The sequence below is a fragment of the Podarcis muralis genome, chromosome 2, assembly GCF_964188315.1.
Source record: "Podarcis muralis chromosome 2, rPodMur119.hap1.1, whole genome shotgun sequence".
In the NCBI taxonomy this organism is placed as follows: Eukaryota; Metazoa; Chordata; class Lepidosauria; order Squamata; family Lacertidae; genus Podarcis; species Podarcis muralis.
Window position 1 is genome coordinate 8,260,820 of NC_135656.1, and position 16,136 is coordinate 8,276,955.

At 48.5% G+C, this 16,136-nt stretch overlaps 1 protein-coding gene across 1 annotated transcript in view; it reads right to left on the reverse strand.

Moving 5' to 3' along the window:
* Nucleotides 1-10,389: 10,389 nt before the first annotated feature.
* MARCHF9 (membrane associated ring-CH-type finger 9) overlaps nt 10,390-16,136 on the reverse strand; it is a 49,050-nt gene continuing 43,303 nt past the window's right edge. The window contains exon 4 of the mRNA XM_028721510.2: nt 10,390-11,391. Coding sequence (XP_028577343.2) covers nt 11,063-11,391 — 329 coding nt within the window. The 3' untranslated portion in view covers nt 10,390-11,062. The remainder of the gene's footprint in view (nt 11,392-16,136) is intronic.

A 16,136-nucleotide genomic window follows, 5' to 3' on the forward strand; every position in this document is an offset into this window, starting at 1 on the left:
GGCTTTATAATTCATAACTAAAATTCACAACTGGCTGTGTGGGATGCCGCCATCTGGATACAGCCATTCAGAGCTGGTACACAGAGAAACTTGTGCAATATCAGCAGACCTATAATGCTGGTACCATTATCTCACCATTGTTCCAAAGCTTGGTTCTTAAGGATTGCCAACCAACCTTCCTATCCCTATCCCTGGTAGAAGAAGCAGTCGTGGAGAAAGGCTTGCATTTTGCCCTGCAACAAGGGAACCGGTTTCCTTCTCATGAGCCTAGCTGCTGTTTCAGCACCACGGACAGCGCTTGCCGTTTATAGCAGATAATTCCTTCTTTGCCAAGCGCCTCAATCCCTGTTGACATTGGTTAAGAACCCATTGGGCAAAGGACGCGCATTGTACATAAAAAATGTCCAAAGACGTTGTTACACTGAAGCCTTGAATGGCCTCAGAGCAGCTTCATGCATCTCTGAATGGAAACATTCTGAAGCCTACCCTTCTGTCTTTTTAAGAGATTTGCAAAAACACAAAGAGAAATAAACCTAATGGGCAGAGGTGAAGAGGGTAATAAAGCGACCCTCAGGCCTTAGATATTAAAAGCCACATGAGATGCAAAAATCCCCTGATGTGTGGGGCTAAGATTAAGGGGAGGAAATTAGGACTTGCCAAAGCCAATCAACTCAATGGTCCAGTTCAGCCCTTGCCTCTTGCTTATCCAAATATTTTCTGAGCACTTTCTCTCTCCGGGCTATCCCACCAGCCAATGGCCTAGCTAGGAACCAGCTCACCGAGACACATGCTGCCAAAAGGCACACACAGTTGCTCCCTGCAAGTCATAAACAAAAAAATCAGCAATGAGGAAAGCAGGGAGAGTTCATTGCGAGGAGCATGGGATGGGGGGGGGATGAAAATGGCACAGATTAGGACACTGCTCTTTGCTGGTTTGCAGACTATTTAAAGCAACTGGACAAAGAAAAACATGGTGAACTGGCAGCGCAATGGCCATTTCACGCGGCACCCATAGATTCCTATGATGTGACCATTGAAGCCAGTGGCTCTCAAATTTTGCTGCAAAGTCCAACGAAGATGAACGTTGGAAAGGACTTCTTCACACAACGTAAACTATGGAATTCACTCCTGCAAGAGGCAGCTGCCAACTTGGATGGCTTTAAAAGAGGATGAGGTGGATTTATGGAGAATAGGAGTAGCAATGACAAACCTAGACAGCATCTTAAAAAGCAGAGACATCACCTTGCTGACAAAGGTCCGTATAGTTAAAGCTATGGTTTTCCCAGTAGTGAGGTATGGAAGTGAGAGCTGGACCATAAAGAAGGCTGATCGCCGAAGAATTGATGCTTTTGAATTCTGGTGCTGGAGGAGACTCTTGTGAGTCCCATGGACTGCAAGAAGATCAAACCTCTCCATTCTGAAGGAAATCAGCCCTGAGTGCTCACTGGAAGGACAGATCCTGAAGCTGAGGCTCCAAGACTTTGGCCACCTCATGAGAAGAGAAGACTCCCTGGAAAAGACCCTGGTGTTGGGAAAGATGGAGGGCACAAGGAGAAGGGGACGACAGAAGACGAGATGGTTGGACAGTGTTCTCGAAGCTACCAGCATGAGTTTGACCAAACTGCAGGAGGCAGTGGAAGACAGGAGTGCTTGGCGTGCTCTGGTCCATGGGGTCACGAAGAGGCGGACACGACTAAACGACTAAACAACAACAACAGGACTATCAATGGTGACTAGCTACGGTGACTATGGTCTACCTCTTGTCAGGGGCAGTATGTTTCCGCATGCCAGTTCCTGGAAACAGCAGAAGTGCGGTTGCACTCAGGTCTTGCTTGTGAGCTTCCCCATAGCATCTGGACTGGATGGACCACTGGCCTGATCCAGCAAGGGCCTTCTTATGTTAATAACAGGTACGATTCCAACTTGATTATTCTTTGAGACTACTACATAGTCTAACCTCACGGTCATGAAGATGCTCAGTAGTTTCTGAATTCAGCCTTGCAAATAACTCACAGACATCCCCGTAATCCAGTTGCCCACATATGCCAAAGCTAGTGATCCATGGCTTAAAACAACTTTTGGAAAGATTCCATTGCAGGGGATTTTTCCTACTCTTCACAAGCAACAAGGCAAATAGCTATTTATAAGTCGGCGCTACTGTGATGAAATGGATCACTCTTTCTTCGCGCATAGATAAAAGGCTAAATTTGTTTTACTTCCATGCTGCATGCCTGGAGAATAATTGCAGCTTGGGGCAGCACCCACTGAGAAATGGCCCCAATGTGTCACTCCCTCATAGCCTTCTTCCGACAGCTCAAGCTCTCTCTCTTGATCCAGCAAAGCACCATGGCTCTCTGCTGCTTCCATTCATCTGATGGGTTGTCAGTGGACACTGCTTTCCTATAGCAGGGATGGGGAAACCTCCAAATGGTTGGAACTACAACTCCCATCATTCCTCATCATTGGCCGCACTGGCTGATGGAAGCTGGAATCCGACAACATCTGGAGGGGCAAAGGTTCTCTATCTCCATTGCATAGCACAGGAAAGTTCTGCTCAGCTCCATAGGCTCAATATTTACAAGTGCCCTCTGAGCATTTGGGAAAGGCCCGTGCTTCTGAGCATTCTCTCCTTCCTTGTAATACAGTGGTACCTTGGGTTACATATGCTTCAGGTTACAGCAGCGGCGTAGTGTGGGTTGTCAGCACCCGGGGCAAGGCAAGTAATTTGCGCCCCCTAACCCGTGGATTTGCACCCCCTAACCTGTGGATTTGCGCCCCCTAACCTGTGGATTTGCGCCCCCTAACCCGTGGATTTGCCCTAACCCCAGATGTTGCACCCGGTGCGGCCGGCCCCCCCTGCACCCCCCACGCTACGCCACTGGGTTACAGACTCCGCTAACCCAGAAATAGTACCTCGGATTAAGAACTTTGATTCAGGATGAGAACAGAAATCGTGCAGTGGCGGTGCAGCGGCAGCAGGAGGCCCCATTAGCTAAAGTGGTGCTTCAGGTTAAGAACAGTTTCAGGTTAAGAACAGACCACCAGAACAAATCAAGTTCTTAACCTGAGGTACCACTGTACTTGTGCATGCGTGCTGATGTTGCTGTTTATGTGCACATTTTGATATCCTCCTACTCTCCAGAACTGTAGTCTGGTTTCACCTGTCCCCCACCTGCTTCCTAACAACAGCCGGGACTGAGAACCTCCTGGAAATTCCATCAGCTGTCTCTCAAAGCCACTTCCAACCTCGGGGGGAGGTGGTGTTGCAGGCTTCACGCCCCCAACACGTGCGTGGAGGCTGGCTTCCAGCCCCCTTGCGATCAGGTGAATCCTCGGGCCGCGCCATCCCCTGGCCAGCTAACCAGCTGGCCCAGGGGGTGTGGCTTGCCTCATTTAAGGCAAGCGCAGCCCGGGATCTCCCTCTTTGGCCGTTCAGCTACTTTGGTTACAATGGCCTCGTCCGAAGCCTATGGAGGTCAGGGCCTAAAGCGCACCCCCGAGCCGTGACCCCAGGGGAGTCCCTAGTTGATGTGCATCAGCAGGGCTCCCCCTGCTGGTGTTAACCCTTCCTGGTCTTCAAGCAAACAGGCTGAAGCCGGATAGTCGGATAGGACCAATGCCTAAGCCAATACCGCTCTTTACCTGTAACCAATAAAGTTGTGGCCAATTTTAGCCTATTAACCTAATATTATTGTGTCACGTGTCTTTATTCCTACTGGTGGGAGGCGGGAACTTGCCACGCAACTAACCACACCCAGGAACAATAGAGGGCTTTAGCTCTGGATGGAAAACCACCACCACCACCACCTGAGATGTGGAACCTCCCAGATGTTGTTGGGATCCAACTCCTATCAGTCCCAGCCAGCATGGCCAGGGGTCAGGGATGATGGGAGCTGTGGCCCATAAATATCTGGAAGACCACAGATTCCTCACCCTTGCCCCAAGGAACGAAAGAAGAAAAACTGATTGACCTGAGCACAGAAGGGTCCCATTTGGTGCAGAGTCAAGCTACAATCAGGGATTGTGAGGATAAAATGGAGGAACACAACCTTAAGCTCCCTGGAGGAAAGGTGACAAGTGAATGAAATAAATAAATAAACGCTTGTAAACTGAAAGGTAGGTCAAGAGTGGGGAACCCATAGCCCTTCAGGTGTTGGTGGACTCCCAACTCTCATCAGCCTCAGCAAGCATAGCCAAAGGTCAAGGATGTAGTTCAGAAACATCTGGAGGTTGTCGTCCCCGGTAGGTGGTCTGGTCATAAAATCACAGGAAACAACTGGAAGTTTCACTGGAGAGAGAGAGGGATTCATGTTCAGGAGCACTGCAGAGGGCTTTGACTGCTGACCACACCTGCTCGGAATCTTATGTTCTGAATTAGAGAAAAGCTTCTCCAGGAGATGCTGCTCAATTTGAAGCCTGGCTGCGGATTACAGACAGATTCGTGCATCAATAGTTCTGGGCTCATGGCAACATCAGTACAGTAATAGAAAGTCCTGATCTGTGCATGATTGGGCAGATTCGCTCTGCTTTAATTGGAGCCGAATCCTATTGTAAAACTACCCCCCAAGGTGCTGAGAACAAACAAGACCCACACGAGGGAGCTGGTGTGGAAAGCAAAAAAAGCGCGGCTGCCTCTTTCATCCTCTGCCGGCCTTGTCCCGCTGGAGCTTCCCTCTGCTATAGAAATACTGCCTCAGCATTTTCAGCCGCTCTTGTGAGTGGTTTGTCCCTAGTGGGAGTATTGACCATTTGCTTCGGTCTGAGAGCTGTGGCTGGTCTGCTCCTCCTTCCTCCCAGCCAATCCTTTGTGGGGGCCTCAGATCATCACAAGCAGTTTGCAGGGCTCCATTGACATTTCTTAAAAGGGAAACGTTCAGCATAGGTCAGTCTTTTTCAAGTTCTCTCTCCCCCTCGCTCTCTTTCTCTGTCAATCACAGTGCAGGAATTGCAGCAGCGAGAATACTCCGGCTCAAAGGATTCCAAATGGTTGTGTAACAAAGGCAGAGCGATAGGGGCACCTGCCCCACAAGCCCTTGAAAAGGGTACAAAGCAGGCAACAACAAAAAAAGCCCAAACAAGGTAACAACAGCGATTAAAATTGTGTTCGCTCCATGCCATGCTTTCCTTCCAGTTTGGAACCACTTGGCCAGAGGAAAGGCGAGGTCTCAGCTCACTCAGAGGCACCACTGCCACTTCTCATTGGCTCTGTGCTGCCAGCCTGCCACAGTAAAAAAGATAAAGGACCCCTGGACGATTAAGTCCAGTCAAAGGCGACTATGGGGTTGCAGCACTCATCTCACTTTCAGGCCAAGGGAGCCGGTGTTTGTCCACAGGCAGTTGTCCTGTTCATGTGGCCAGCAGGACTAAACCGCTACTGGTGCACGGAGGACCACGATGAGTGCCAGAGCGCACGGAAACGCTGTTTATCTTCCTGCCACAATGGTATCTATTTATCCACTTGCACTGGCATGCTTTTGAACTGCTAGGTTGGCAGGAGCTGGGACTGAGCAACGGGAGCTCACCCCGTCATGGGGATTTGAACCGCCGACCTTCCAATCAGCAAGCCCAAGAGGCTCAGTGGTTTAGACCACAGCGCCACCCGCGTCCCCCTACCACAGTAGAGCACATTCAGCCACCAAGCCAAGATGAACCAAACGCTGCTGATTCAACAGGAGTGGCATTGTTGCCGTTGTTTCACACAACAGCTTCTGAGGATGGGCAATGGGGGCTATCCCTCTGAGCAGTAGGAAATTGGGATTTCAGCAGCAGTGGCCGTAAAAGCTGTCAGCTGTCCATAACTCAGTACTGAGAGCAATGAAGAGATAGATTTTTCCTGATCTCCCCTTGGATCTTACCTGCCCCACCCAAGGGGTGGCCAGTTCATTTGAGTGAGACGCTTAGCAAAATACCCTCTTAAGTTTCCCCTTCCGATGTCAGCCTAGTAATCTGACTGGGTGGCACCACAGCAGAAAGCAGCCATGCTGCAATGAAGCTGGCATTTTAATTTCCAGTGTCCTGGAGCAACAGTACGTCCAGGGCAATGGGAAAAGTTAAAATGGCAGCTCTCAGACCTAGCAGCCTGGCATTTAATCAGGGCGAAAGGACTAGTTAAGAAAGCCTCTGGCAAGTATGTCAGGTGGGTCACTGCTGGAGCACTGGGAAGCTGCCTGAGGATATCACATGCTGGCCCCAATCCTGAGTCCAGGGGCGACTGTTGTTTGCTGCTGTTGATTTTTTTACCTACTGCATGAATTCCCACCCCTGCCCTTTTTTAAAATGTGTATGCTGTAAGGCAGGGGTCAGCAAACTTTTCCAGCAGGGGGCTGGTCCACTGTTCCTCAGACCTTGTGGAAAACCAGACTATATTCTGGGGGGGAACGAACAAATTCCTATGCTCCACAAATAACCCAGAGATGCATTTTAAATAAAAAGACACATCCTACTCATGTAAAAACAGGCTGATTCCCAGACCGTCCGTGGGCCGGATTGAGAAGGTGATTGGGCCAGCCCCGGCCCCTGGGCCTTAGTTTGCCTACCCATGCTATAAGGTCTCATGATGGGGATTGTTCGACTGGGTGCTTACCCCCACGCTTCATGAAGGGGGTTTCTCTCATCTGATTTCTCTCCTCAACACTTTCCAGGAGGATTAATTCTACCTAGACCATCCCTCACAAGCAATGATCTAGTCAACTTTTTAAAACCTTCACTGATGGGGTTTCTGTAAGATCCCTTGCTGCTTGGTTCCACTGCCAGTCTCCCCCTCCTTGTCACCCACATTGAGCGAGACTCTTTTCCCTGATATTCTTAAAACCAAAATCGATGCTTTGGAAACTGCTGCCTGGGGCTACATAGACTCAACTGTTCCATGAACAAACATTTGCATTTGTTTCTGCAGTTGAGTGTCAAAATTCCAGAGGTTCCTACAGATACAGACTTCCTGAAGAAACCTATTGATAGCTACACGATAGTCAAAGATTAGGATCAGCAGCCATCTCCAGCTGCAATCTCTGTGTTGACCCAATAAAAGATAGAAATTCACCTATTTTGTATTTCAGACCAGAGGAAGAGATGTGTAAACCGCAGAGACTGTCCTGGGACTAAGTAAGATTCACATCACATACACCATCCATTCCTATACTGCAAGGACCTGTATTTTGGGTCATTTTGTGGCTGCTTTCTGGCAGGTTTCAGAAAGAGAGTAGGGTTGTGGCTCTGGGATTGTGTTTATAAAGCACGAGGCCCACTCCTACTCCGTTCTTCCATCGTCTTGGTGTTTCTGTTGCATTGAAAACCCCCAGCCTAATCTTTTATTCAGAAAAGAAACTCCACATTCCATACAGCCAGTCTAACAATGTCGCAAAAATTTGCATAATATGCTTAATTTGCATAAATGCATTCCGGTTGCAGAATCTTCCTCTCAGTGGTGAATATTCTTCCAGGCGTGGAGATCGGGCTGGATGTTTAGGCTGCCTTTAAAATATTGTATATGCATGATACGCCAATGCAACTCAGAATCGCACTCAGAAGAATCAAGTATGCAAGGTTTGCACCCGGGCATGTATTCACTTTGTATAACGGCTACTAGGTTTTCATATCGTCAAGGCAGTTGTGAGATTCAGACACGCATACAGTAGAGCTCTCTTGGGACCAAACAACTTCAGAATGCAGGGTGTTCCTGCTCTTAAATTGTATGGATGTGTCTGCACTTTTTTAAAAAAAGGAAACCCTCCCTGATTGTAAAATTCTAAGATATCAGGGAGGTTAGCCTGGAACGCCTCACTAATGTATTATTTCCCCACAAATAGAGTTTTTGACATTGAATACTCCTTATGCAACCTCTACGTTTTGAAGTAGTACTATTCCAGCAGCTGTTTTTACTGAATATGCATATGGCCCCTTTTTGATAGACGCAGAAGTGAGAACTACACGGGAATGGATACAGGGAAAGGCAAGGATTCTGGAAATATGTTACAGCGAAAGAATGGCAGAGGTGCTGAACTAAGCTAGATGACTGCTATATCCATAGCATGCAGGAACATATTTAGGGTGTGTGTTTTTCTTACTTACCGTATTTTTCGCGCCATAAGACGCACTTTTTTCCTCTTAAAAACTAAGGGGAAATGTTTGTGCGTCTTATGGAGCGAATGTGTGGTCCCTGGGCCTGTGGGGGAGGGAAACCCCAGGCTTCCCCCGCCAGCCCCACAAGCTCCGGGAGCGGAGGCAAGGCTGCGCGCAACCTTGCCGCTGCTCCTGGAGCTGTTCTGGGGGCTGGGGAAGCTCGGGCTTCCCCCGCCCCAGCCCTGCGGCTAAAAACAAAGCCAAGGCTTCTGCCAAAGCCACGCGCAACCTCTCCAGCCGGGAGAGGTTGCGCGCGGCTAAAAACAAAGCCAAGACAGCAAACTCGGGCTTCCCCTGACAATCCCAGAAGCCTGTCCACTGCTCTTTGGGGCTGGGGGGGGGGGGGATAAGATTTTTTTTCTTGGTTTCCCCCCCTAAAAACTAGGTGCGCCTTACGGTCCGGTGTGCCCTATGGAGCGAAAAATACGGTATTTAAAAGTGGGGGGTGAGTCGTTATTGGGAAGGCAAAAGGTGGAGAGGCTTATCTCATTCCACTGCAATGTGACAGGAATGCTATCTGTCCCCCAGCTCACAAATATATGAGGGGCTAAGAGTCTTACGAAAAAGTTCCCTTTGACATTAAATGGGACTCTCCACTAGCTCCTAGCCATGCATACAAGATTGGTTTTTACCACTTCCAATCCCTCACCGTCAAGGGGAACATGGCAGCTCACCGTGCAATTCCAGTTGCACTGGGGAAGGAAGAGATAACCCCCCATTCGCCATGTCTGTAATTGAGTAAACAAAGCTAGATGTGTATTCTATGTACCTAGCAAACATCTAGCTTGGCCCTGATCCTGGCAGCTACAGTAGAAGGGACACTGGTCAAGGCACGCAAAGTTCCACTCCTCTTAACACCTCCAGCTTCTTCCAAATCTCCATTGGGTTTCCACATAAACAAGACAGCAAACTTTCCTTCTGTAACCGCATGAACTTAAACACACCCCCTTTTCAAAAAGCACAGAGCTGAAAATTCCCAGATGCCAACTGCAGCAACAGATCCCATGTTTGCACAGTAACTCGAGGAAACAAAACAATGTTGTACAGAGCTGAAATTCCAAAATGCGGACATGTGATTGAAAGTTCTCTGGGAATTCTTACAGTGGGTCATTTCTAGTTTCTCTTCAACTCTGCCCTGATGCAGTACAGGCAAGAAAGAGGCGAGAGATACTGTATTTTTCGCCCTATAAGACGCACCAGACCACAAGACGCACCTAGTTTTTGGAGGAGGAAAACAAGAAAAAAAATATTCTGAATCTCAGAAGCCACAACAGCAAGAGGGATCGCTGCGCAGTGAAAGCAGCAATCCCTCTTGCTGTTCTGGCTTCTGGGATAGCTGCGCAGCCTGCATTCGCTCCATAAGATGCACACACATTTCCCCTTACTTTTTAGGAGGGAAAAAGTGAGTCTTACAGAGCAAAAAATATGGTAGTTGCCTGGGGCTGCCAAGGCTGCAGTCCTAGGCACCAGTTAGGGTAGGTGTGGGGGGGGGGGGCAGAACGACGGAAGCGCCCTCCTAACGCCAGCTTACCTGGATGGGGCTGGGGTGGAGCAGAGCAGTAGCAAGGTCAGGGCCACACCGATGCGCCAGCAGAACCAAACCAGCACTTGCACTGGTGCATCTGTGCCACCCTAAGCTTGCCACTGCTCTGCCCTGCCCCAGGCCATGCAATGAAGTTGAAGTGACGCCAGTCAGCTCTGCCTCAACACACCAGTTGCTATTGCTAGGCGTGATCACGAGCGAGCCCCAATGGAGAGGTGTGCTTCCAAGTCAGCAAGGTTAGGATTGGGCCATAAATGCGTTTAGATCCTTAAAACCAAGGCAGCAATGGTTGTTCTTAAGGCTTTGGTTTCTTTCTTGCCAGAACACTCCGTAAAACAAGGACGAGGGCCCCGTGGGCCTGCCAGCATGGCGAACGGTCAAGAATAACAGGATTTGTAGTTCAGCAACATTTGAAGGGCCACAGACTCCCCATCCCTGTCCTAAAAGTTAACACAAGGGATCCATTCACTGCATAAATGTCCCCATCATCTCCACATGCCCGCTAGATGACACATTGCACATACCCTGACCTGACTGGAACAGACTTTTTAAACGGAAAGCGAACAACGCAACTGAAGGACACCTTCAAGTATATAAACAATTCTTTATCCTTCCATTGTCAGAGAGAAGGAGAAAAGAAGAGGGGCAGAGGGAGGAAGAGAAAGAGATTTCCATGCATTAAATTAAAGATGAAATGCACAGGTAATATATCTTATTGCAAGATGCCATTTTGCTTTAAGAAACATGTTTATTGCACCATTATTATTTTGGAGGGATGGGTAAAAGTTCAGAACCTCTCTGGTTGGTGTCTCCCAGTCAGAGAGACCAATGGGATGGGTTGGAAAGGCAGGATGGGTCTTCTGGCAGGATTTCCTTTGAAAGATGAGGTAAAAATGTTTTCAAATATCTGGATTAGTTGGCGCCGAGACTCGTTGAGAAGGAACCAGGCAGGGGCTGGTTGGTTTTTTGTGTGTGTGTGTGTTGTTGTTTTGATTTTTAAAAAATTAAATAAATAAATAAAAACCCCACCACACTTCCAAGGAGTTTAGTCATAACAAAGGAGGGTCAGGGGGTTTTTTTTGGGAGGGGGAGGGGGGGTTGTCTCTCCTTTCACCACAAGCTGGATGGAGAGAGAAAGAAAAAAAATTCACATTGATGGGAGGGCAGGAAGGTGCAACCAAGTTGAGGCACTCCCCACGCACAACAAGGAAGAGGCGGGTGGGGTCTGCGGCGGCAACACCACGGAACCAGGCAAACCTCCTGCGTCGGACAGTATACAGCGTGCGGCCCGCCCCGTAAGGGCTCAGAATGGAGCCTGTGCGGAAGATGAAGGCATCAGCTTCTTCCTTCCAAGGGAACCGTGGAGCCTCTCCCTCCTGGCAAAGGCCCCGTAGGCTGTTATTATACCGTCGTGACCCTCATGACAACCTCGCGGCTGGAACTGGAGCCCCCGCGATGTTCGTTAGGCCGCAGGTGGCTGAGAATGTGCAGAATTGTATAACCACAGTGATGGTTCAAAATAGTCCTAACCCGCTGGCCCCGCTGGGAGGTCCTCTCACTCCCCGAGGAGGGGTTCGTCCGTGAATTCCGCCCTCCGGGCTTTGTGCTCCCGCCAATTGGTTCCCCTAGGTCCTTGGCTTTGTCGTAGTTCAGCACCTTCCACTGCTGGTTCACCGCTTGCCAACGCTTGAATATTCGATACACCGAGGAGCCTTCGTGGATAATCAAGCCTGTCGAAAGAAGGAAGGAAATATAAGATGGTTGCCTGGGCTCAGGGCTGGGGGAAATTCTGAAAATAGGGCCCAATAAGGCACCTCAGTTTCTTTTAGCCTCTCATCATGTTGGCTTGATCTTTGACTCCTCACTCTCCTTTGTTCCCCATATTCAAGCATATCACAAAAATACAGCCCTTCTCTGTCTCTTCTGCTCTTCAGCAAAGACTCAAGAAACTCTGGCCCACACCCTACTTTTCATCTTCTCTTGCAACCTTCTCCTCTCCACCCTTCTGTGGTTTTACCTATGTCCCTTCACTTTTATCAAGCACTCTGACAAATGCATTCACCTCACTCCTTGCTCTGACCCCTATCTCCTGAAATTGCTACGTTGGCTTCCAGTCCGCTTCGTGGTCCATCTCTTTGTTCATATCATCCCAGCAACAAATCCCTGCCCAAGTCCAGAGCCCCTCCACCACCACCAGTCACCGCTCTTGCTCCCGCAAGCAATTCCAGTTGCCCTTCTCCCTTGCTGTCCCATATGCTTGGAACTGTCTCCCAGCACACCTCTGTGTGACCCCTCGCTCTCACTTGCACCAAATCCTTCCTCAATCCATCCCTTGGAGCCTTTGGCACAACCCAGGTTCCCTTGCTACACTTTAGGGCACAGTCCTAAGCTTGCCTACCCAGAAGTATTTTTCACTCCATAAGACGCACTTTTTTCCCTCCTAAAAAGAAAGAGGGAAAGGGGGTGTTGAAACAAAGCCGCTGATCAGCTGATCAGCAAGCGATCGGGAGGGGAGATAAGGGACTCTAGCAATAAAGGAGGCTGCCTGGGAGGGGGGAGGTAAAAGCACATGGATCCTCAGGATGTTTGCACTGGGTCATCCCAAATTCACCATCAGATCACATAGCATGTCCATGGCTACAGCCTGCACCAAAAAATCACGCATCCATTGTTTCGTGGGGCCGCAATGGCACAAAACGTGGTTACAAAGCACGGATCCACATGGATTCTCAGGATTTTTGCATTGGGCTACCCCAAACTCACCATCAAATCACATATCATGTCTGTGGCCACAGCATGAACCACAAAAATCATACATCCACTGTTTCGTTCAGAATATATTATTTTCTTGTTTTCCTCCTCTAAAAACTAGGTGCGTCTTATGGAGCGAAAAATACGGTACGTCAATGGGGATTCCTCACTGGTTAAGCAGGGTTAGGACTGCAGCCTAAGCCTCTAACCAAGGCCAAACACATGCAATTGAAGTGATGGCACATTATTTCCCCCACTTGCCACTTCCCCCCCTTTCTTCTATCAAACCTCAGATTGGATGCTCCTCAGGGCAGAGAACTGCCTTCTTGCACCACACAGGTTGAGGGTACTACATAAGCAAATGAACAAATGAATACAGTGGTACCTTGGTTCTCAAATGCCTTGGTACTCAAACAATTTGGAACCCAAACACTGCAAACCCGGAAGTATTCTGGTTTGCCAACTTTTTTTAGAGGCCGAACGTGCTCCATTTTGAGTGTTACGCTTCCGATTTGAGTGCCACACTTCCGTTTTGAGTGTTACACTGAGGTCTGCCTGTTTTTGCTATTTATTTTGCATTTTGTTTTTGCGGCTCCTTTTGTTGTTACTGCATGGAACCCAGTTCAGCTACTGATTGATTGATTGTGTGACTGCAGTACATTGTTTATTGCTTTCATTTTATGGATCAATGGTCTCGCTTGATAGTAAAATTCATGTTAAATTGCTGTTTTAGGGGTTGTTTTTAAAAGTCTGGAACGGATTAATCCATTTTGCATTACTTTCTATGGGAAAGCGCACTTGGTTTTGGAACGCTTTGGTTTTGGAACGGACTCCTAGAACGGATTAAGTTTGAGAACCAAGGTACCACTGTATATGAATCTTAAGAGGTGAGTTCGTCACTTTGCCACAAATCACTGGAATAATTTCTCTTCTGAAGTTCTGTGCATGCTCATGCGATTTCCACGCAGGGCCAGCACATATGCGTTTGGACGGGGGAGACCCAGGTTCAAGTCTCTGCTCAGGAACAAAGCTTTCTGGGTGGCTTTGGGAAAGGTACCATCACTCAACCCAAAGTCATTTCACAGGGCTTGTGCCTTGCACAATCATTTCCATGGGGAAGTAATTCTGTTTATAGCTAGTCCTCATGATTTGTGAAGGGATATTGGAAAAGTATCCACAGGGCACAGATCCTCTGTCTTGCAAGACTTGTCACCTAGCTGTTTCTCCAAGCCTCTAGTTATTAAAGGTAAAGGTAAAGTGACCCCTGATCATTAGGTCCAGTCGTGACCGACTCTGGGGTTGCAGTGCTCATCTCGCTTTATTGGCCGAGGGAGCCAGTGTTTGTCCGCAGACATCTTCCGGGTCATGTGGCCAGCATGACTAAGCCGCTTCTGGCGAACCAGAGCAGCGCACGGAAACGCTGTTTACCTTCCCGCCGGAGTGGTACCTATTTATCTACTTGCACTTTGACGTGCTTTCGAACTGCTAGGTTGGCAGGAGCTGGGACCGTAACGGGAGCTCACCCTGTCGCGGGGATTTGAACCGCCGACCTTCTGATCAGCAAGTCCTAGGCTCTGTGGTTTAACCCACGGTGCCACCCGCGTCTCTCCTCTAGTTATTAGGCCGCATCTTTTCCTATGCCCCAACCACCTACCCAAAATAAAACCTGCATATTGAGCCGTTTAAGTTAAGCATATTTGCATGCATTATATGGTTCTGCATGAATGTATTTCTTGAGCGTGGGGTGTTGAGCTTTCCTGGCAGTTCCCTGGGTAGATTTTGGATTAAGTTATGTGCAGTTTTGCTCCTATTCCCCATCCCGATTAAAAAACAAAACAAAACATCAGCTTTCATTTTCCATTTTCATGGAACCCAGGCCAAGAATCGGTTTTAGTCTGGCATTCATGAACTAAGGGCAACAAAAGCTCAAGAAGATATAACTGCTTTATGCTACGTACTCTCCCTCTTATTTACTTCCCCTCCCTTTCTTTCCCATGTGCTGAAATTTAAATGTGAAGGCCCTTGGGGCAGGGACTTGTCTTTTGCTTATATCGCTCTGTGGCACAACAAGTGGCATAGTCAGAAGCGTGCCCAGGCTCCCTTGCACCCTCGGCAAGGAGATGTATCTGTGCCCACATCCCTTGTGCCCTTTGCAGATGAGCCTGTGCACCTTGCCCAGCCACCCAGAGCAGTGGAGGACTCCCTAGAGAGTGTGTGGACAGGAAGGTGAGCTCCGAGTCACTCCAAGCCAGAGCAGAGAGGTGCGATTTTTGCACCCTCCCGGGCCCGCACTCTTGGCAGAGGCCAACCCCTAGGTATGCCACTGGGCATAGTGGTTAGAGTATCAAATTAGAACCTGGAAGAAAACAGGGTTCAAATCCCCAACTGGCCATGAAACTAACTGGGTGGCTTTGAGCAAGTCACTACAAATGTACAAATGATGGTGGCAGAGACATAATATTACATGCAAAAAGGACCCTTTCCTCCCTATGATAATGCACAGACCAGATTCTTGGTAACAAAAGGGTGTAAATGTATTATTTCATGACATGGAAACTGCCTTTACGGATCGTGCAGACTCAGGAGAGTGAATAAACAAACACCTAGGAAATGTTGGTTTTGTGATTAAGCAAATATGAAATATATTTGGCGGGAGTGTGAAATAATATGAAACCTTTAGAAATAGGTAAATATCATTATTTCGGAGATAATCAAGTAAGTTCCACCTGTCTCCTCTTCTTTGGGGCATGCCAAAATATTATGTTAATGTCATGCTTAGGGAATTGGCATGTAAAATAATTCCGCAAGACTGAATGTTGCAGGGAAACTTTTCCAAAATATTGAAAACCTGGCTAAAGCTGCATCACGAGTCTTTGTTAACTATGCGTATGAATAAATTAGCAATGTTGATACAATTACAGGGGCATTGGTGCCCTCGAGTGTTGACCCCCATTAGCAAAGCCCTTGTGTGCTACAACATGCAACAGTCTCAGCCAGTCCAGGCCCTTTGGCTGGGGTTAATGACAGGTATAGTCCAGAACATCAGGAAGGCGCAGAGTCTGGGAAGGTTTATTTACAGGAATTTCTGCGGGATGCAGGGTGCATTCATTCCGTGTTTTGGAATAAGGCTGCAACAGAGGTTTGATAGATAATAACATGCATACAGAGGGCGACATGGGGGACATGGGTAGCGCTGTGGGTTAAACCACAGAGCCTAGGACTTGCCGATCAGAAGGTAGGTGGTTCGAATCCCCGCAACAGGGTGAGCTCCCGTTGCTCAGTCCCAGCTCCTGCCAACCTAGCAGTTCGAAAGCACATCAAAGTGCAAGTAGATAAATAAGTACTGCTCCGGCGGGAAGGTAAACGGCGTTTCCGTGCGTTGCTCTGGTTCGCCAGAAGCGGCTTAGTCATGCTGGCCACATGACCCGGAAGCTGTACGCCGGCTCCCTCGGCCAAGAAAGCGAGATGAGTGCCGCAACCCCAGAGTCGGCCATGACTGGACCTAATGGTCAGGGGTCCCTTTACCTTTACCTAGAGGGTCATATGTCTGTAACACCTTTTTTTTTGTTTCCTTATTTCTGTGTGTGTTGAAAAATAATCCCTCCCCCCGCCGCAACATATTCTGGAACTCCAAGAGACTAGCGAGTTATAAATACCATCTCCCAACTGGATGCCACCCAGTGACAATCAATTGTGCTCCCGCCATCCTCTAACGTGGGTCATT